This window comes from Saimiri boliviensis, chromosome 20 (assembly GCF_048565385.1).
Source record: "Saimiri boliviensis isolate mSaiBol1 chromosome 20, mSaiBol1.pri, whole genome shotgun sequence".
Classification (NCBI taxonomy): domain Eukaryota; kingdom Metazoa; phylum Chordata; class Mammalia; order Primates; family Cebidae; genus Saimiri; species Saimiri boliviensis.
In genome coordinates, this window is record NC_133468.1 from 10777901 (window position 1) to 10800395 (window position 22495).

The 22495-nt window shown below is 48.2% G+C and overlaps 1 protein-coding gene across 2 annotated transcripts in view; it reads right to left on the minus strand.

Moving 5' to 3' along the window:
- The window catches only part of ERGIC1 (endoplasmic reticulum-golgi intermediate compartment 1), a 120671-nt gene that overhangs the window by 55134 nt on the left and 43042 nt on the right, over nt 1-22495 (minus strand). For both annotated transcript variants that reach the window (XM_039460685.2, XM_074390744.1), the window contains exons 2-3: nt 10102-10163; nt 1604-1676 (exon numbers count right to left, since the gene is read on the minus strand). In XM_039460685.2, coding sequence (XP_039316619.2) covers nt 1604-1676; nt 10102-10163 — 135 coding nt within the window. The remainder of the gene's footprint in view (nt 1-1603; nt 1677-10101; nt 10164-22495) is intronic.

Here is a 22495-nt window from a genome sequence, read left to right on the forward strand (position 1 = left end):
GGCTTGGATCACACAGCAAAGTAGTAATTAAGCAGAGACCTGGCACTGGGTCTCCCAATGCCTTATGCGGTGCTCTTCCCACCACTGTAAAAGGTCCCTTGGGGTTTGGTGCTATCAGGGTTAAAACAGAATCAGAGTAACTAGGAAAGGCAAACTCTCCCACCAGGCGAGGGCTGAAAGGTATACCCAGAAACAAGGCAAGACCAGCACTCCCATCTCATAGGCCTTCTCAGTGTGCTGGTCAAACACACGTGGGCTTGGGAGACAGGCAGGCCTGGGAGCCACCTCCTAACTGTGTGGCTGTGGGCAGGTCCCTCCGTCTCCTTGGGCCTCAATTTTCTCTTCTATAAAGAGGGTAGCTCCCTCCCGGGGCAGTTTGAGAACTAAAGGCGGTAATGCTTGTATAATGAGAGGCGTCTTGGGCTAAGCAGCTAGGCATTTAGTCTCCTATTGTCTTGCGGCTGAGAGGAGGCAAAGGAAATTTAGGAAATCCCATTAGCGAAAAAGAAAATTCCAGTGCTGAGCAGGAGAGTGGGTGGCCAGGGCTCAGCTCCGTGATGACTTTCCGAGCTGTAAACACAGAAACGAAGAGGCTTTGAAGCCTCAAGCCAGTGCCAAAGGCAGGAAGCTACTGGGTCTAATTCCCTCTCAGAGGGGCGACCAAGGATGTCGTGACTGCATAATTCCAATGGCATTCTGTTACACACACCGCAGAGTGTTTACTAGGTTATCCAGACAAGAGATAATTCTAGGAATCAGGGATGGATTAACGCTGCGTCAGCCACTGCCAGGAAGCCTGCACCGATTCCTCACCAATTGTGGGCCTGAGAAATGGGAAGGGGGTGAGTCCAGGAGCCCAGGCTCTGATGTCAGCAACCTCACCCCCTCCGGTAGGAAGCTGTACCCGTTAGTTTCTCTGAACTCTTCGGCTCTACATCAAATGCCCCTGTGATGATTCAGAGGGAAAAAAGCCCACTAGCCAAACAAAGGGATGGCAGAGATGAGCAAATTATTTCTGTTCATCTGCGAAGCCAGGGGGAACCCACAGAACGCACCCAAAATGTTCTCTTCAACTTTAACAAGCCAATATTTGCTTTTGCTCTGACTTTGAAGAAACAGAAGAGCAATCCTTTTAAGAAACAGAAGAGCAACCGATGCCATAGGCTTGGAGACAGAAGTTGGAAGGTTCAGAACTTTCTCTCCTTTTTAAGAAACCTCCCTCTTTTTTTTTTTTTTTTTTTTTTTTTTTGAGACAAGGTCTTGCTTTGTCACCCAGGCTGGAGTGAAGTGGTGCAATCTCAGCTCACTGCAACCTCCACCTCCTGGGTTCAAACGATTCTCCTGCCTCAGCCTCCCAAGCAGCTGGGATTACAGGCGCCTGCCACCACGCCCGGCTCATTTTTGTATTTTTAGTAGAGATGGGGTTTCACCACGATGGCCAGGCTGGTCTGGAACTCCTGACCTCAGGTGATCCACCTGCTTCAGACTCCCTAAGTGCTGGGATTACTGGCGTTAGCCACTGTGCCTGGCCAAAGACCCCGCCCTCTCCTTGTCTGGGGTACCAGAACGTCCTGGAATGCCCCATCGGGGAAGTGTGACTTACACTTCTGTCGTTATAAATCCGGTGAGCTCCGAGAGGAAGAGGAAGAGGATGAAGAGGCAGCAGCAGATGGAGACTGGAAGAAACAGAAATGCAAACTGCTAAGGACGGTGTGCACCAACGAAGGGAGGCCAGCCTAGAGGGGAGAGGAAAGAGGCCCCGGGACAAGGGTGTGGGGGCGTGCCCACAGACCCTCCGAAGCCCCTTCCGACGGGAGCCTCAACATGAAGCAGCCCCACCTCCTGCCTTTGGGGTACCGGTCTGACCTCCAGGTGTGGATCAACCTCCTGACATGGGTCATCCTCCTGGGGCTGGCCCTGCTTCCTTTCAGGACAGCTCTTTAATGTAGAGGCCAGCCAACACTTGAGGCCGCGAACCAGTGACCCACAAATGTGTTCTGTTTGGCTCGAGGGATGACATGTTTCACCATTTGGAGTCCACATTGAACAATCAGCAGATTTCACATAAAAGGCCAGCTTTCTGGCTTCTCCAGGACATCCAGCCCTTGTTCCCACAGAGGGTCTGAGCACACCCGTTTGCCACAGGCCCCGTTACTCCCTTCTGCCTCTCCGGTTCTGAGGTTGAGGCAGAGAGTCTGCTGCTATGTATCATCACCCTCTGTGCTGCCATCATACTGTGCCCGTGTCCCCGGAAAGAGAAGAATGAGGCTACAGACGGGGGTGCTTCAAGAGAAGAAACAATTATTTATAGAAGCAAAGAATGGTCCAGTATGCTTATTATTTATTTATTTATTTGTTTGTTTGTTTTTAAACAGGGTATTGCTCTGTCACCCAGGCTGGAGTGCAGTGGCACAGTCTTGGCTCACTGCAACCTCCACCTCCTGGGTTCAAGCAATTCTCCTGCCTCAGCCTCCCAAGTAGCTGGGATTACATGTGTCTGCCACAACACTCAGCTAATTTTTGTATTTTTAGTAGAGGCAGGGTTTCACCATGTTGGCCAGGCTGGTCTCGAACTCCTGACCTCAAGTGATCCGTCCATCTTGGCCTCCCAAAGCGCTGGGGTTACAAGTGTGAGCCACCGCCCCTGGTTGGTCCAATATGTTTAAAATGCAGAGTGTGTAGAACAGAGTTCTGGGGCCGGCCATGTCAGTTGTCTTTATCTCATCTGCCGAGCCCCTAAAGACACTGGAGTTTGTGGACCCTGGAGTCACCCCTTGGGGGCAGGACATAACAAATGCCCCAGGGTGCGGCCCTCAACTGGGCTCAGCTGCCCCATCTCCTGACATTCCCCGCAACGTCCAACCACCCAGTCACACCAAGCTACATGCTATTCCCTAAATATGCCTTTCATTTCTGCTCCTTTTCCTGGAATCATCATCCCTCCTCCTCCATGCTTATCCTCTCTGCTTGGTGAACTCCTACTCATCCTCCCAGACCCAACTCAAATGTCCCTTCTGATGGGAACCTTCCCTCACTCCCAGAGGTGGAGCTGGTCACTCTTCTCTCCATGTTCCCAGCCTCTACTTGAACATGTTCTACATTTTATTGGTTATCTGTGGCTGTTTCTTCCACTAGACTGATATCCACAAAGGCGAATACTTAGTTCCGGTGCCTGGCCTGGGGCTGGGGACACAGGAGCCACTAATTGTGTACAGCAGGGAGTCAGCTCCTGGGATTCAAAATGAGGGCTGAATACGCCACACCTGAGCTTAGCCCAGAGGAGCTTAGTGGACAAGGGCTCACATCCCAGTGCCATGCTAGGGCCCCACTGCTCACCTGCTGCATGGCCCTAAGTGAGTTGTTTACCTCTTTGTGCCTCCACTTTCTCACCTGTAAATAGCAGCAGTGGTAGTACCTGCCTTATACGGCCGCTCTGAGGATTTCAATAACACAAAGATTGGGCTTGAAACAGAGGCCGGCAAGTAATAATTATTTGAGCATCAGCTGATAAGTAGGACCTCCATCAGAGAGTTGTGGGAAGGGTTTGTTGATCTGGGGAAAGTGATTCAACACATTGGTTAACCCTTAGTTTCCTGCAAAGAAAAGAGTTCCGTCTCTTCTGCTGATTCTGCTACATTCTCAGCAGCCTGCTCCTGGACTGGCAGAGCCAGCATCATGGATGCAACAGCCAGTTTTCTCTATTATCTTTCTTTTTTACAGTCTTGCTCTGTTGCCCAGGCCGGAGTGCAGTGGCACAATCTTGGCTCACTGCAACCTCTACCTCCCAGGTTCAAGTGATTCTTCTGTCTCAGCCTCCCTAGCAGCTAGGACTACAGGCAAGTGCCACCATGCCCAGCTAATTTTTGTATGTTTAGTAGAAATGAGTTTCACCATATTGACCAGGCTGGTCTCAAACTCCTGACCTCGTGATCCACCTGCCTTGGCCTCCCAAAGTTCTGGGATTATAGACATGAGCCACTGTGCCTGGCCTATCTCTATTATTTTTCTTAGACCATATCCATTTATGTATATCTATCTCCTTATCTACCTGTCTAAAACAAACAGCCACACATTGATCCATTGATTGATCTATCTTCAAAGGAAATAGCCATCTATCTGTCTGTCTTCAAAAGGAACAGCCAAAGATGCATTCCCAGTGAAGGGGGACGAAAGACAGTGTTTGCTGGGCCCCTACTCTGTGCCCTGTCGTGAGTGCATTAACAGATGTCCTGGCATCTCACACTCCCACTCGCCTTGAGAGGGCGGTGCCCATGGTAGGGGTGTGGAAATGCATGCACAGCAAGACGAGGAGGCTACCCCAAGGCTTCACTGTGTGGAAGCAGGAGAGGCAGGACTGGAACCTGTGTGTTTTAGAACCAATGCCCTGAGAAAAGGATCCTCGGGGAGGTTGGCTCCAGGTGAAGGGCAGAATGTCCCAGACCCCTGACCAAGTCTCTCCAACCGCCCTGAGACACGGGAGATACTAGAATTACTCCTAATTTCTCCCAAACTTTGAAAGAGTTACACCGGAGAAGCATTTACAAGTTTTACCAAAAAAAAAAAAAAAAAAAAAAAAAAGCATCATCAGCACCGTAAGACAGAGTGAGAAAAAAAATTTTTTAAAGGAGAAAAAAATAGGTAACAATGCATATTATTTTAAAAAAAAAAAATCCAAGGCCGGGCGCGGTGGCTCACACCTGTAATCCCAGCACTTTGGGAGGCCGAGGCGGGTGGATCATGAGGTCAAGAGATCGAGACCATTCTGGTCAACATGGTGAAACCCCGTCTCTACTAAAAATACAAAAATTAGCTGGGCATGGTGGTGCACGCCTGTAGTCCCAGCTACTCAGGAGGCTGAGGCAGGAGAATTGCTTGAACCCCAGGGGCAGAGGTTGCGGTGAGCCGAGATTGCGCCATTGCACTCCAGCCTGGGTAACAAGAGTGAAACTCTGTCTCAAAAAAAAAAAAAAAAAATCCAGCCATATAAAAAAGTGAGTCTCTCCTGATCTGCAGCCCCTGATTCCCTGTTATAGTTTCATGTGTCCATCCATGGACATCTAAATACATAAATAAATAAATAAATAAATAGTCCCTCTTTCCCCCTAAACGAACAGCAGCATAATGGGCACACTGTTTTCCACCATGTTTGCTTACTCAGCAGTCTATGTTGAAACAGGCTCCATATCAATTTACAGAGTGGCTGTGTTTTGTTTTGTTTTGTAATGGCAGAGAGATTAATTTCAAATGTCTTCTCCAACTGTTAAACAAATCCACTGGAAGAGATCAGCTATCAATCCAAATTTCCTGGCTCTTGTTTTTCCCTTTCTCACCTATAAACTGAGGCTATTCAACCTCTTGGAAAGCTGAGCAAGCAAAACATCCTTCCTTTAGAAGCTTGCAACGTTCTGACTGGTTCATTTAGGACCCACATTTCAGAATCATTTGCACCCTCCTTCCCCAAGCCCCAACAACCCACTGGACGTTGTAATGAACGAGCACAAAACAGGGAGTGCTGCCAGGCCTGGTGGCTCACACCTGTAATCCCAGCATTTGGGAGGCCTAGTTGGGTGGATCACTTGAGTTCAGGAGTTTGAGACCTGCCTGGATAACAGGGTGAAACCCCATCTCTACTAAAAATACAAAAATTAGCCAGGCACAGTGGCAGGTGCCTGTCATTCCAGCTACTCGGGAGGCTGAGTCAGCAGAATCACTTGAACCGGGGAGGCAGAGGTTGCAGTGAGCTGAGATCACACCATTGCACTCCAGCCTGGGCAACAAGAGTGAAATTCCTTCACAAAACACAACACAACACAACACAACACAACAAAACAAAACGGGAGTGTTCACGAAGATCGGTGCTGATAGCATGCCTATAGACATGTCCCAGTGTTCTAATTCTATCCATACCGGAGGCAGGGGAAAGGCCTCCTTCTGAAATCTGTGCGCTTTTTCAAGGCTCGGACTGAGGCCTGGTCAGTCCAGCAGGTGGACACAGTGTCAAGTCTGACTGGTAGAGACCCAAGTGGTCCAAAGGTCCCAATCACACGTGTTCATGGCATGTGTTACCCTTACCCCAGATAGCGGAGGAGGACAGAGACCAGGTCTCAATGCCACTGTGGCCTAGGGCACCAGCACAGTGCCTGGCTCAGAGAAGGTGCAAAATAAATATTTGTTGAATGAATAAATGAAAAACATGAAGGGAGGTAAAAACTATTTCAACCAGAAAGGCCTTCTGATACTGAAGGCTTGATGAAGGTTTTCCAGTCCATGTTTGGGCAAGACTCTAAGGCTCTCTGACTTCAGACATCTTCTGAAACTGACTCAGGCATTGGACAATAGGAATGTGACCCCAGGAGAAGGCGTGCTGGTAGGAAACCTGGTACGGCCAGCCAAAGGGGGCACTGGACCTGAGACCCAAGGCTCTGAGAGGCCAAGGAATTTGTCCAAGGTCACACAGTCACGTAAGTGGAGGAGGCAAAATTTAAACCCCAAGCTGTGACTCTCCAACGCCCTAATCTTTTCTTCAGTTATTAATAGCACCTACCACAGAGTAATGAAATGGTGTGTGTCCGAGTCAGCTTGCCCTGCCCGGCTGTGAGCTCCTCAAGGACAAAGACGGAAGCCCGTTCATCAGCATAGTCCCAGGGCTTGGCATGGCGCCTGGCCCCAGGACCTGGTTAATAAATATTTGTTCACTAAATGGTAGCTAAGGGCTGGCTTCCTATGTCTTATGCCTTTCCTTTTGTGTAAGGAAATTTGCTGTCTCCTGTGCTGGGTGGCTAAAACTGCCTATCAGACCATGTCCCTGGAGAGCCCTTTGGCAGGATCTCGTAAGTTTCAAAACACACACACTCTTTAACCCAGTAATCCCTCTTCTAGGGAATTACCTTACAGAAATAACTGTAAAAGGATACAAGGATGTCTAACAAACCAGAATGGGGAATGTCTACCCTTAGAGGGCTGGCCACAGGCCCCGAAGGTCAGCCAGATAATAGAATGTGACACAGCTGGAAAGAAGAATGTGGTGGCTGCTTATCTGCTGGCAGGAGAGGTACCCAGCATGTATTAGTGGAAGAAAGGCAGGGGAAGAATGGTGTGCCAAGTACGCTCCCTTTTGTGTTTCAGACAGTGATATAGGTATATCGAAGCCTAAATGGGCTGGGCACAGTGGCTCATACCTGTAATACCAGCTCTTTGGGAGGCCGAGGCAGGTGGATCACTTGAGGTCAGGAGTTTGAAATCAGCCTGGCCAACATGGTGAAACCCCATCCCTACTAAAAATACAAAAATTAGCTTGGCATGGTGGCAGGTGTCTGTTCTGTAGTCCCAGCTACTAGGGGGGGCTGATGGGCAAGAATTGCTTGAAGCTGGGAGGCAGAGGTTGCAGTAAGCCAGTATCATGCCACTGCTCTCCAGCCTGGGGACAGAGCAAGACTCCGCCTCAAAGTATACACCTGACTGTTAAATATACCAGATGAGGGAGAGACAGCAGAGTTGGAGAAGAGGGAAGAGGGTGGAGCCATTGGTGGGTGGTAGGAATGGGGCGGCAAGCCTCATTTGAATTTTTTGGATCAGGTTCATAAACTAACAAGCCTCTTTCCTCTCATGGTCCCCTCCATATCCTTTCCTCGGGGGTCAAGGCACAAAGCTGAACAGCTTCTCAGCCCACAAACCTGCATGGGTTTCAGGCTCCGGGGGGGACAGTGATAAGAGGACAGTTGTCTGTGTGCTGAGGGCTTAGCATATGCCCTGCACAAGACACGTCCTGGGACACATTTAATCCCCAGATTGGGAAACCGAGGCTCAGAGAGGCGAAGTGAGTTGCTCAGTTATGCCGCTGCTAAATGTGAGGATGAACCTTGCTCTGCCTGACTACAGGGCCTGTGTGACATGCATCCTGCCGCTCGGCTGTGCTGTTTCTTCCTCACGGCTCGTAAAGGCATCTTGCAGCTTCCACAAGCCCAGCCGGATCCCCAAGATCGTGCCCCAGCTGAGAATGGCCTGACCTGGCAGGAGTGGACTCCAATATGACTGACTGTCTGGCCCAGGACACTGCTCAGGCAGCAGGGCTGGGACCGTCAGGGGGTGGGTCCCTCTCCCACACCAAGTACTGGGGAGGCCTGTGGGGTGCAAGGAGGCCCAGCTGATTATGAGTCTTGGCTACATCTTTTCTGAGCTGTGAAATTTTAGTCACCTCTCTCAGCTCATTTTCTCACTGGGAAAATGAGGCTAAAGCAGCCCCTGTTTACAAGGTAGCTTTGGTTTGTTTTAAAACTTTTTACTGTAGAATAATCATAGATGCCAAGGTAGTACAGACAGTTCCCATATGCCCTTCACTGGGCTTCCCCATATGTTAGCATCTTACATTTGCCAAAATGAAGAAATTGACATTAACACAGTATCATGAACTTGGCTATGGACTTTATTTGGGCTTCACCAGTTTTCCTATAAACTCCCGAGTTCTGTTCCAGGAACTGATCCAGGAGTCCACTTTGCATGTTCATCCTGCGTCTTTAGTCTCTCATCAGTGACAGTTCCTTGGTCTGTTGTGTTTATCAAAGACTTGTCACTTTTGAAAAGTACAAGTAAGCTATAGAATGTCCCCCAATCTGGGATTGCGAATTCAATCTAATCTCATGATTAGATTGAATTGTGTTTTTTGGGGATGATCCCATGGAGCTGACGCCTCCACGCATCATATTGGGGGCTCATGATATGCACGTGGCTTATCACTGGGGATGCCAAGCTTCCTCACCTGGTTCCTCACTGGTCACTTGCCATGTTTCCTCAGTAAAGGTCTTATTTTTCCTTCCCATTCTCTATTATTTGAAATAGAGTTACTAAGTACAGTTCACACTCAAGGAGAAAGGAATTAAACTCTACCGCCTGGATGGGAGAATATCTACATACACGGTGAGTATTCCAAATCTGAAAGTCCGAAATTCAAAGTGCTCCAAAATTTAAAACATTTTGAGTGACAACATGATGCTCAAAGGAAATGCTCATTGGAATATTTTAGATTTCAGGTTTTTGGGTGTGGAATGCTCAAAAGATAAGTATGACACAAATATTCTAAAATCTGAAATACAAAATCTGAGACACTTGTCCTAAGAATTTTGGATAAGAGATACCCAATCTGTATATTATTTGGAATTCTTCTGTAAGGATTTGTCCCTTCTCCTGCATTTATTCATATCAATTAGGACTCACAGAACTTTATCTTAATTGTTTGGCTTCTAAGCCAGTAATACCATGATTTATTTTATTCCTCAAAACTGGCACAGGCTGGCTTTCAAGTTGGCTCCTGTGTCCTGCTGACACCAGGAGCTCCAGGCTCCCCTATCCTTACCCTGCCTAGCCCTAAAATCAGCCATTTCTCCAAGGAGCTGTGGTTCCTTTTATTGATGAATGGTCTTTGGAACCCAAAATCTGGATGAGATGGTGATTTTTTTTTTAATGGATAAAAACATGCTTTGGTGAAAAACTCAAATCATTTCTAAGCTATAAAGAGAAAAGTAAATATCCCTCCTACCCCTGAGCCTGATTCCTCTCCCAGAAGCAGCTACTCTTTTTTTTTTTGAGACAGAGTTTCACTTTTGTCACCCAGGCTGGAGTGCAATGGCATGATCTCGGCTCACTACAACCTCTGCCTCCCTGGTTCAAGTGATTCTCCTGTCTCAGCCTCCCGAGTAGCTGAGATTACAAGCATGTGCCACCATGCTCAACTAATTTTGTGTTGTTAGTAGAGACAGGGTTTCACCATGTTGGTCAGGTTGGTCTCGAACTCCTGACCTCAAGTGATCCACCTGCCTCAGCCTCCCGAAGTGCTAGGATTACAGGCGTGAGCCACCATGCCCGGCCTGACAGCTACTCTTAACAATTTCTTTTGTGTCCTCCCAGATGGTGTCTATACCTTGCAGGGTTACAGTAAGGATAGAGATTAAGTGAAGAAATGTTTGAAGGGCCCCGCAAGATGCTCAGCATTTTTTCCCTCCCTCCTGTCTTTCCTTCTTTCCTCCCTGGCCCAGATGTTCTGCACAGAGAGAGCAGGCACAGGCAGCGGGGATGGGCAGAGGGCATGGTCAGAGGGTGGCTACTCACTAATGGCCCCAGTGTACGTTGGCTGCGTAAGGTCCTTGGGCACCTTCCTGTAGATGTCAAACCTGTGGAGAGCAAATGGAACAGGAGTGAGGTGGGCACAAAGGGTGGGTCTCACTCAAGGCAGTGGTGCTGGCTCATGTGCCATATCGGTCAGCAAACCATGGTTCTTTCCACAGTTCTTCTGCTCTTTCAGGACACTTCCTCCAAGATGCCTTGTGGGAGGCTTCTCTGATGGAACCCTTGCTCCCCCCAATACCCTTAGATCGCATCCCCTTGTCATCTGTTCTTCATAACATTTTTTTTTTTTTTGAGACAGGGTCTCACTCATTCACCCAAGCTGGAGTGCAATCTTGGCTCACTGCAACCTCTGCCTCCTAGGTTCAAGTGATCCTCATGCCTCAGCCACCCGAGTAGCTGGGACTACGGGCATGCACCACCACACCTGGCTAATTCTTGTATTTTTTTGGTAGAGACAGGGTTTTGCCATATTGCCCGGGCTGGTCTCGAACCTCTGAGCTCAAGCGATCCATCTACCTCGGCCTCCCAAAGTACTGAGATTATAGGCGTGAGCCATCAGATGACCTTTCCACTCATCGGTGGTTCTTTCATCAGAGTGTAACTTCCATGAGGGCAGGGGCTTCATTAGGTTTTTGCCCCCTGCCACATTCCCAAACCCTAGCATGGGCCTGGTGCATAGTAGGACCTGGGTAATTATGGAATGAATGGAACCCCTGAGTCGCGGGTGACTCTGACGCTAGAGGAAGCAGGGAAACGCACAGCCCTGCTCGAGTTATATGATGATGCTGCATTCTTGCTCCACGTCACCGCTCCTCCCCCTCTTCCTTTTCCTGCCTCCTCCTGTTTCCACTCCCCGCTGCACCCCCCCCAGCTCCTGCTGTCTGCCTCATGGAGATTCTCCTTAAGGCATGAGGTTAACAGAAAGTCCTGCCAGGAGCCCATGGTCTCAGCATCAGCTCATGACGGCTTTGGTTCCTGTCTTGTGTGGTTTCTTTCCTTCCCCAGAAGCAGACAGATGTCTTTCTTTTCCTGTGGATCCCACCAGAGCACAGGGAAGTCGTATGGTGCAGTGCGAGAACTCAGGGTTTTAGAATCAGACAGACACGGGTTTAATTCTGGCTCGGCTTTAACGCTAGCTATTTAAGAGTTAAGACCCTGGAATCAGACTACCCTGGTTCAAATCTCAGCTGGTCCTCTTGTTCACTGTGTGACCTTCAGCAAACAACTTCACCTCTCTGAGCCTGTTTCCTCCTTTGTAAAAATAGGACCATGACTACTAGATCCTGTGAGGCCAGGGAGAGCAGTGAGGGAAAGGAGTGTCTGTAAAAGATGTGATGCAGAGAGCTCGCAAGGGAGGCTCCCCACGCACTTGGCTTCCTTCCCTTCACTTGAACCTGAGCAGCACACAGTTCTCCCACAGCAGAGTTTGATTGACAGACCCTCTTCAGACCACATGGCATTCCCAGCTCTCAGACAGAACTTGACTCGCTGGAGAGGCCAGTGGCTCCAGCCCCAGGGGTGACAGGCTGGTGTGTGGTTCATCTTTGGTGATTGGGAAACAAGAGTGTACCCAGCTAAACCCAACGCAATGCCTTGGAAAGCTTGCGTAAGGGCTGATGCTTAACTCAGAGTGCTCACCCTAATTACACGTGAAACATGCTCAGTTTCCTAAGACCTCAGGGGAGAAAAATTCCTGCAGGCTGCCAGGTTAAAAGGTACCACTTTCTCTGCAGCCTACTTAGTTCCCAGTCACCTGTGTTTGGGCCCCTGAGGGTACTTGAAGCTGGGTCTGGGGTGTGGTTGGGAGGTCAGGGGGTCCCTGCGACTTACCTGACCATACTTACTCACATCCCTTAGTCAGAAGGTGTGGGCCACTTTAACACTGAGAGGTGTGTGAGAGGTAAGAGCATGTGCTATGGAATCAGGTACCTGGGCTCAACTATGACCACCACTGTGCCACCCTGGGCCCATCACTTAACCTCTCTGTGCCTCAGTTTGTCTATAAAGTGGGGGCAACAGCAGTAACTATCTCACAGCATGGTGGTGAGGCTTGAATGATCGAGCACATATAAAGTACTTAGATGGAGCCTGGCATCCCAGAAGTGCCATGTGGATATTTGTAGTCACTATTATTATTAACGCTTGTTTGACTAACATTTATGCAGCACCTGCTATGCATCGACCCCTCTTTTAGGCCAGCAGGTAAGGGGATAAAAGTCAACCATTGCCCCAGTGAATTTGTAGTTTAACAATAGAGGCAAAGAAAGGGAAGGAGAAGGTAGTCGCATCCTCACCATGGGGTCAGCTGGAGGTGCTGGAGGAACTCAGGAGGGGGCACCTGACTTGGCCTGGGGTCCTCGGCCAAGCTTCCTGCAGGGGGTGAGGTGTGCAGAGCAGGAGCGGGAGAAGACAAGTGGGTGGAGGGAAAGAGTAGCCCAGGCAAGGAGAGGAGCAGAAGCCAAGACCGGGTGGGACCGAACCTGGGAAGCTGGGCGCTGTCCCCTCTCCTGCATGGCACATGGCCTGGCATAGAGGGAGAGGAGGCTGGAGAGCTGAGAGGAGCTGGAGGAGAGGGTCCTGAGGGCCAGGCCGTGGCCAGGGTGACTCACGCCAAGTGTCGATAGGGGCCAGGCCAGACGGTCTACTGCGGGAGACTGTCAGAGGTCAGCAAAGTTGGGAGGTGGGGGTGAGGAGAGGGAGGGAGAGAAAACAAACCAGCGGGCAGCCATCACCAGGCCCCAGCTGGGGCCTGCCAGGTGGAAAGGTGGGCTCAGGAGGCCAGACCTTCTGATTTTCCAAGAGAAGCCAAAAATACGGAATTTAACACGGAAGCTCATCATTCTCAAAAGCTGTAGGCCAACACTCTACAGGCCAAACGAGACACATCTACAGATGACATGAGGCCCGGGGCCTAGAGGGGGACCAATGGAGTGGAGAGGCCCTGCGGAGCTGGAGAAGGATGTGGTCCACCTCATGCTGTAGAAAGGCCAGCCTGGGCCAGTGGGGAGGGCATGAGGGTTCTCCTAAGACTGGAGAAATGAGCAGCAGGCAGCGAGGCAACGGGGAAGGGCTGCAGCGGGAGGGGGCTCGTTCTCACTCCACCCCAACTTGGTCTTGGACCTGCAGAAAGTCCCTATTCCTTGCTGGGCCTCAGCTTCTCTGAGTATAAAATGAGGGGTGCAGAGGGTATCTAAAAGTTCCTGTGCAGATTAAAGCTGAATTGACAGCAGTGCCCTGGCACTCAAGACACCCCAGGTGGCTAACAACCCAGCTCCTGTCCAGGTCACCATCAGAGGCCGACAGGCAGAAACTGGGCCTCACAGCTTAAAAAGTACAGAAACCACTGTGCACAATGGTTCATGCCTGTAATCCCAGCACTTTGGGAGGCTGAGGTGGGAGGATTGCTTGAAAACAGGAGTTTGAGACCAGCCTGAGCAGCACAGAGAGACCATGTCTCCACAAAAAAAATGAACAAAATTAGCCAGGCATGGTGGTATGCCCCTGTAGTCTCACCTACTTGGGAGTCTGAGGTGGGAGGATCACTTGAGCCAGGGAGGTTGAGGCTGCAGGGAGCCAAGGTGGTGCCACTGTACTCCAGGCTGGGTAACAGAGTGAGACCCTATCTCAAAAATAGATATAAAATAAAAATAAAAAATATATATATATAAGAACCATTGCTTCAAAACTAGAAGTCAGAGGCTACTCTGGGTGAGGAGGCGGCGGTTGCTCTGGGCAGAGTATCTAGGCTCAGTGAGGGTGAGGCAGAGAGAGATAGGAGGTTGTTACATACAGAGAGACTGGTCAAACATGTACATGTGCAATCAATGCAGGGAAGGGAGGTGAAAACATGGTATTAGAGTGCTAACGGAACTATCAGTATGAATTAATCATTGTCAATAGACACAAATACTGAAATATGCACGTGTATATATACATATCATATATCCATACATACATTTCCTAGCTCTTTCCATAGAAAGGGTCCCGGAACAGCAACAGCCCAACAGCAATGAGTGTAACTAGACCCAGATCTTGGCTTCTAATCGCTATTTTCTGCTTAAAGGAATCAGAGCTCCTTGGAATGGCTGATGCTGAGCTAGGGAGAAAAAAATGCAAGATGGGCCTGGAGCACCTTCTATGTCAGAAACCAAGAAAGTGTTCAAAGAATGAAAGGGACATGTCAAGAGGACAAGAAGATGCCAGGCACAGTCAGTGGCTCATGCGTGTGATTCCAGCAGTTTGGGAGGCCCAGGTCGGGGGATCTCTTGAGGCCAGGAGTTCAAGAAAAGCCTGGGCAATATAACAACAAGACTACATCTCTACAAAATGAATAAATAACAACAACAACAACAACAAGTTGGGCATGGTGGTGTGTGCCTATAGTCCTAGCTACTCAAGAGGCTGAGGTGGGAGGATCACTTGAAGCCAGGAGTTTAACGCTATGGTGAGCATTGCACTCCAGCCTGGGCTACAGGGTGAGGCCCTGTCTTTAAAAAAACAAAACAAACAAACAAAAAAACACTTGAGGGGGCTCCCACTGGCCAAAGAGGAGACAATGTAAGCATCAAAATAAATAATAATCATCACAGATTATAAGCCGTTGCATAAAACAGAAAGATATGAATCTACATAGATAGAAAAAAAGAAATGAACAAAGCAAAAGAATAGGATATTGATATACCTTCGGAGCACTTCCCCAGAAAACGCTTATTAATTACAAAATGGAAAGAGTAACTGTGCAGTGGAGAAGCTCGGCAGACATCATCTTTTTGGTAGGGGCTGGAGGGACAGGGTCTCACTGTCGCCCAGGCTGGAGTAGAGTGGTGTGATAATGGCTCCCTGCAGTCTCAACTTCAGCCTCCCAAGTAGCTGGGACTACAGGGATGCACGGCCATGCCTGGCTAATTTTTTTTATTTTTTGTAGAACTGGGGTTTTGCCATGTTGCCCAGGCTGGTCTTGAACTCCAGGGCTCAAGAGATCTGCCTGCTTTGGCCTCCCAAAGTATTGAGATTACAGGCATGAGCCACTGTGCCTGGTCCAGGCATCATCTTAACCAGATGAAGATAGTGGATGCGGGAAGCAGAGACACGTCGGCACCCTGTGCCTCCTGATATGCCACACTGAAGAGGGCACAACACCACTTCTGGGGGATCCTGCCTAAAAGGTACAGCTTCAATCTAATAATGAGAAAACATCAAACAAATCCAAAGTGAGGGGCAGTCTACAAAAAAAACTGGCTGGCATTTGTCAAGAGCATTCAGGTCATAAAGCACAAGAAAAGATGGGGAAACCGTGACAGTTGAAGGAGACTAAAGAGAAATGACAACTAAATCTGATGAGATCCTGGATCAGGAAAAGGCCATCAAGGGGACACCTAATGAAAGCTGAGAGCGGCCTGCAGACTGGCCAGTAGCACTGTCGAATGCGACTTTCCTGGTTTTGATCATGGTATTGTGATTACATAAGATGTTAACATTTGGAAACGCTTGGGTAAAGGGCATACAGGAACTCTACTATTTTTGCAGTGTTGGGGGAAATTGTGAATTTATTTCAAAACAAAAGGTTAACAACATATTTTAAATGGAACTTTAAAAAAACATCAAAGATGCCCAGCATAGAATGGAAGTGATCATGGTTGCCACTTAATCTCACTTAGAGAATGCCTGTAATCCCAGTTACTCGGGGGGCTGAGGTGGGAGGATCACTTGAGCCCAGGAGATTGAGGTTACAGTGAGCTATGACCACTCCACTGTACTCCAGCCTGAGCAACAGAGCGAGCCACCATTTCTAATCATCAGCATCATCACCATCATCACCATCCCACTTAGCCTGTTTTTTTCACACATGGCTGGTCCTTGTAGGCATCTGAATTTGAGGTTCTGGTTTAACAAATGATTTCTGACTCCTGAGTGTCAGGAAGAGTAAGTCTGCTGGGCATGGGGATGGTGCTAGGGAGGCAGGCTCAGCGATGATAAAGCTCTAAGAGGAAGGTGAGATTTGGACCAAACTACAGAAGGTCATCAAAGGAAAGAGTAAGTGATGCTTAACCATGATCACTTCCATTCTATGCTGGGCACTTTGACATACATATTTGTATTTATTTTTCACAAAAACCCTGGAAGATACTGATATCTTATTTTTCCAGGGAGAAAATGGAAGCTCAGAGTCACCAAGCCAGTGACTGAGTGGCAGAGCTAGGATTCAAACCCAAGTCTCAGTCTATAGGGCACGGTCCTTCCACTGCCCATACTCTGGGAATCACCAGTTTAGAGCTCAGTTTTTGGTAAATTAGATGAAGGTCTCAAGATTTTGTTTATCTGCTTTTCCAAGTATGCTGCCCCAGAGCAGATGAGAGTCGCCTGGAAGACAGGGACCAGTTCAAAATTCATTAATTGATTCAACAGCCATTTGCTGAGCACCTACTGTATCAGGCAGTGTCCTAGACCATGGGGAAATGAAAGTGATCAAGGCAGGCACTGCCCCATGAAGCTGCCAATCTAGCAAAGCTTCTGGTTCCTTGGGAGTGGCCACCTCAACACTACCTACTCTAATACTGACTCCATTCCCATGCCACAGAGCCATGCTGGGCAGCAGTGGTGGGGTAAAGGGAGAGCTGGAAAAGACCCTGGTTTCAGAACTGACCACAAGCCAAGTGAGTCAGCATGAATGTCACTAAGAATATGGGCCATCAGGAGGCTGGTGAGAACCCCAGGCATGTGACAGACCAGGAAGTGAGACGTCCTCCCTGGCTGACATTAGTCAGTCCCTTGTTGCAGTGATGTGACCAGTTGTGGCCAGCCCTCCACCAAGAGAATGTGGAGGAAAGGGTGAAGAGAATGAAGGAGGGAAGGGGTGCTTGCAGCAAACCTCCAATATACAAAGGTCACACAGGCCTGTGACCAGCATGTTCTCAAATCATCTCTTGACTGACTGGCAAATTAGGGATTATTTGTTCCATTTAGGAACAATTAGGATAAAATTGTTCCATTTTACAGAGGAGGCTCAGAGAGATTGGAGACTTGGCTAGGCTCACACACCTATGACGTGCTGCAGCAGAGATCTGATTCCAGGTCTATTCTGTGGTCCTGTTGCTTTTTCCCCACAGTGTGGGGACAAATCAGGCCCATTTGGGTGGAAAATATTTGGAAGAAAAGTTAAAGAACTAGATTGCTTAGCCTCAAACAGAGAAAGCTAAAGGATGGATTCTTTATGATGGCCAAATAAGAAATACTCCTTCCCAGCCCTCCCCTGCCACTGGAGTGTGAATTCTCAACGGCAGGTCCCAGACCTTTCCCGCCCTCCTCTCTGCCCAGCCTAGGTCCCTGGGGAACTGAGTCCCTGAATGGATCTGTACAAGCACAGGGCCCACAGGTTGGCCTTAAACATGAGACTAAGATAAGACGGGCAGTGGTGAAGCTGGGCGATGGATACACAGTGGTCCCTTGTACTGTTTTCTCTACTTTTGTGGATATTTGGACATTTTGGCTTTTTAAAAAGGAAAATGGGTTAAAATTAAAGCAAGAGAGCAACCAGCTGGACTTAAGGAAAACTAACCTGGCTGGGTGAAGTGGCTCACGCCCGTAATCCCAGCACTTTGGGAGGCCGAGGCAGGCGGATCACCTGAGGTCAGGAATTTGAGACCAGCAGGCCAACATGGTAAAACCCTGTCTCTACTAAAAAAAAAAAAAAAAAAAAAAAAAAAAAAAAAAAAAAAAAATTAGCTGGGAATGGTGGTGCATGCCTGTAATCCCAGCTACTCAGGAGGCTGAGGCAGGAGAATCACTTGAACCCAGGAGGCAGAGATTGTAGTGAGCTGAGATCACACCATTGCACTTCAGGCTGGTAACAGAGCAAGGCTCTATCTCAAAAAAAAAAAAAAAAAAAAAAAAAGAAAGAAAGAAAAAGAAAAGAAAAACTAACCTGGATCCTGGATGCCAGGGGTCAAGGGAATGGGAGTAGGAACTGGGGCTAGCTGGGCACAAGATTTATCTCCTGCTGGGACGGGACTCAAACAGAGACCCCATGGGGCCCCCTGCCCTCAACACTCCTCATAGTTAGCTCTCGCAGCGACTTGGAGATCACTGTGTCCAACCCATTTACTTTACAGAAGAGAAAACCAACACCTCAAGAAGACATGTGCCTTGCTCAGTTCAAGGTACAGTTAAACTCAGAGTATTGAAAACAAAAACAAAGCCAGTCGTGGTGCTCACACCTCTCATCCCAGCACTTTGGGAGGCTGAAGTGGATGGATCACTTGAGGTCAGGAGTTTGAGATCAGCCTGGCAACATAGTGAAACCCTGTCTCTATTAAAAAAAAAACCCAAAAGTTAGCTAGGTGTGGTGGCGGTTGCCTGTAGTCCCAGCTACTTGGGAGGCTGAGGTGGGAGGATTGCTTGAGCCCAGGGTGGGTCGAGGCTGCAGTGAGCTGAGATCATGCCTTCCAGCCTGGGTGACAGAGTAAGACCCTATCTCAAGAATAAGTAAATAAATAAAATAATAATAATAACTTTTAAAATAAAAATAAACCCCAAGGTGGGCAGATCACCTGAGGTCAGGAGTTCTGGACCAGCCTGGTCAACATGGTGAAACCCTGTCTCTACTAAAAATACAAAAATTAGCTGAGCATGGTGGCAGGTGCCTGTAATCCCAGCTACTCGGGAGGCTGAGGCAGGAGAATCGCTCAAACCTGGGAGGCGGAGGCTGCGGTGAGACTGCACCACTGCAGTACTCCAGTCTGGGGGATAGAGCGAGCCTCTGTCTCCAAAAATAAATAAATAAGTAATAAAATAAATAAAAACAAGCCAAGAAAAAGCTTCTTAATCCTTGATAGCGCTCATGCCAGGAGAGGTTTTGCCTCTCAGGGGACATTTGTCTTTTGGGCCATCACTGGAGTGGGGGTGCTACTGGCATCTCATGGGTAGAAGCCAGGGGTGCTGCTAAACATTTCATGGCACACAAGAAGGCCCACCCACAACATGGAATTTCCAGTCCCAGTGTCAATAGGGTTGACGTTGGGAAGCCCTGTTGTGTATGGAATAAAACCTTTCCCATGGAAGCGCATTTTCCCACTGATCCCGTGCTCTCTCTGAGGGGCCTCCAGCGATTCCTGTGTTCCGTGGGTGATGTCACGGCCACCACGGAGACCAGGAATCTGGAGTCAGGCAGTGTTTCCCTCTCCCTTTTTGCTCTATGCCAGAGAAGGCAGAGCTCATTTGGGGAAAAAAGAAAAAAAAAAAAACAAAAAAAAAAACAGGCAAAGGAACCTACAGGGAAAAGATAAAGTCTATCTGAATTTCCCTTGTGACTTACTATTATGTTATGGTGTGGTAAGTACAAGCATCACTATTTTCATCGAAAAGGTGTCAAACCCATGTCTCTAGCTTCCTCCCGCTTTAGGATACAGCAAATTCCATAATGTACAGGAAGGTTGGTGCTGTAAGTTAATGAGAATATAGGATTTCCTTAACAGAAATCCACCTCCCGGGCCACGTCTAGCCTGCAGAGCGGGGAATGGCTGCCCAGTCCATCTCTAAATAAACACGCCTTCCCCTGCTCCGAAGCAAGGAAACTGCTGCTGGAAATGTCTGACTAACGGATTTCATCTGTAATTTCTTTTCATAGCAGAATGCCTCAGCTTTGCTATTTTAACTTTGGCTGCTTGGGACCTCAGCAGTCCCGTTCTCACAGGCGAATCTCGGATCACTCTGTGGTTCGCCATATGTGGGCGGCGGCCGCGCAGGCACCTGTGATGTCACTGTTTCCAAGGGTTAATGAACTTAGATGCCATTTAGGAGCAAGTCATTGGAAGTGGTGGGTCATCTGTCCCAAAAATAGCCGTCAAGGCTTTTAGTGGAGACTCTGGCCTGGTCAGCCCTGGCCACCGGCCTGCAGGAGCCCTCGGTGCTGAGTGCCAGGGAGTGAGGTGAAAACCTCGCTCATCCGTTCACCTATTAATTCTCTCCTCCTTACTGAGAACCTTTGGCCTGGGGGCTGTGCTAGTGTGTATGTGTGTGCATGAGTGTATGTGTGTTGGGGGTCACGAAGGCAAACGAACACATCAGCAGCCAAGAGGAAGCCCTAGATGCCCCCCTCAAATCCTGACCTTGACATTCACACTACTAAGATGAGTTCATACCACTCTCCCCCTCTGTCAAAAGGAAAAAAGGTCCATCTTTGTCTCCAGCCCAGATGGAGAAGCTCTGAGGGAGGAATCATAATAATAGTAACAATCACAGCTATGACTGTGGCTACTCCCATTGCAAGGGCTTACTGTGCACCAGGCCTCAGGCTTAGACTTTGCGTTCAGTATCTCAGATCACTTTTGTAATCCTGTATGGCAGACAGGAGCATTCTTTCTGTTTGCCCAAGATGCAGGGCCGGGATTTGAACTTGTACATCTGGCAGAAGAACACTTCCTCTCACCCCTGAGCCACATGCCTGCCTGGAAGAGGGACAGAGGCTGGCATGTGAAGGAGTGAGGCCTGGATTCACGGGAAATCTGGGTGGCGACTTCTGGTCTACACAGCACATAATGCTGATGTCACCAATGCATATGAGGTTTTCTCCCTGAGGCTCTCTCCCCAGACCCTGGTGCCCATGGGCATGGCCTCCCAGCTCCAGCACTTCTACCCTGCTCATCTCCACATGTGACCTCTCCCATCCGTCATTACCCTCTCTGACCACACAGTGTTGGCCTTTCCCCTCTCTGTCCTTCCCACAAAGACCAAGTCTGGACAAAGAGGAAGAGAAGTAAATCTGACTACTTGGCTTCCAGAAGACCAGACAAACCACACTCCTCATCCCAAGGCAGCTCCTCCATCTCCACAGGCTCTGGGGACTATACCTGGCCCAACCCCAGGCTGGTTGCAGGGTCTTCCACTCTTGTTGAGCTGGGTCAGATTTGTCCTTGAATCTCCTGTGGCTCATGCAGGGCCTGGCCCATTAATGGCACTCAGTGAACACCAGGAGAAAACATAAAATGACGTCTGCACAAGGCTATTCACCACAGCGCCAGCTGTAATAGCAAATGACTGGAGACCATCCAAACATCCAGCCAAAGGGGACTGGTTCACACACTGCAGATCACCCATAAGGCAGAGGGCGATACAGCCGTACAGGAGAATGACTCTGTCACAGGGGAATCTCCAGGATACAGTAAGAGGAAAAGGCCAGGGCAGAATGCTGCACTGTTACATTTTACGTGTGTGTCCCTGTGTCGGGGGGTGTAGTGATAAAAATGAATTTGCAGTCTTGCTTATATCTTCAAAAGGAAGCAAGAGAAGGTGAACGCAAATGCTTACATGAATGGTTACTTCTATTATTCTTAGGAGATGTATAAAAATGTTAAATATTTAGAGACCAATTTGGGAAAAGAAGTACAAGACCCGTATACTGAAAATATTGCTGAGGGAAATTAAAGGAGATAAGACTAAACGGGGAACCACAGACCGTGTTCGTGGGTCAGAAGATTCGATCTTGTCAAGATGCCATTTCTTCCCAAATTGATGCAAAGATTCAAATCAATTCCCATCAAAATCCCAGCAAGTATTTTTGTAGAAATTGATAAGCTGGTTCTAAGATTCGTAAGGAAATACAGAGGACTTAGGATAGCCAAAGCAACTGAGAAAAAGAACAAATTTGGATCTGATGTTCAGACTTATTATCAACTTGCCAGAAGAAAACATAAGGGAAAATCTTTGTACGTTTAGGTTAGGCAAAGATTTTTTTTATTTAGATGAGACACTAAAAAGCCCAATTCATAAAATAAAAATGATAAATTAGGCTTCATTCTTTTTCTTTTTTTTTTTTTTTTTTTTTTTGAGATGGAGTTTCGCTCTTGTTGTCCAGGCCAGAGTTCAATGGCACAATTTTGGCTAATTGCAACCTCTGCCTCCTGGGTTCAAGCAATTCTCCTGCCTTAGCCTCCCAGGTAACTGGTATTACAGGCATGCACCATCATGCCCGGCTAATTTTGTATTTTTAGTAGAGACAGGGTTTCACCATGTGGGCCAGGCTGGTCTCGAACCCCTGACCTTACATGATCCACCGGCCTTGGCCTCCCAAAACACTGGGATTACAGGCATGAGTCACCGTGCTCAGCCAAAATTTAAAACTTCTGCTCTTTCACTGTGAAAAGAATGAAAAGACAAACCACAGACAGAGAAAAATATATACAAATTGGATGGCTGATGAAGATTTATATACAGTATAAAGAACTCTTAGAACTCAATAATAAGAAAACAAAACAACAAATGGGTGAGAGGAACATCCATTTCACCCAAGATTTACTAATGGCAAAGAACCACATGAAAAGATGTTTTCAACAAAGTTATTGGAGAAACGTCAATTAAAACCACAATGAGAAATTACACTGCA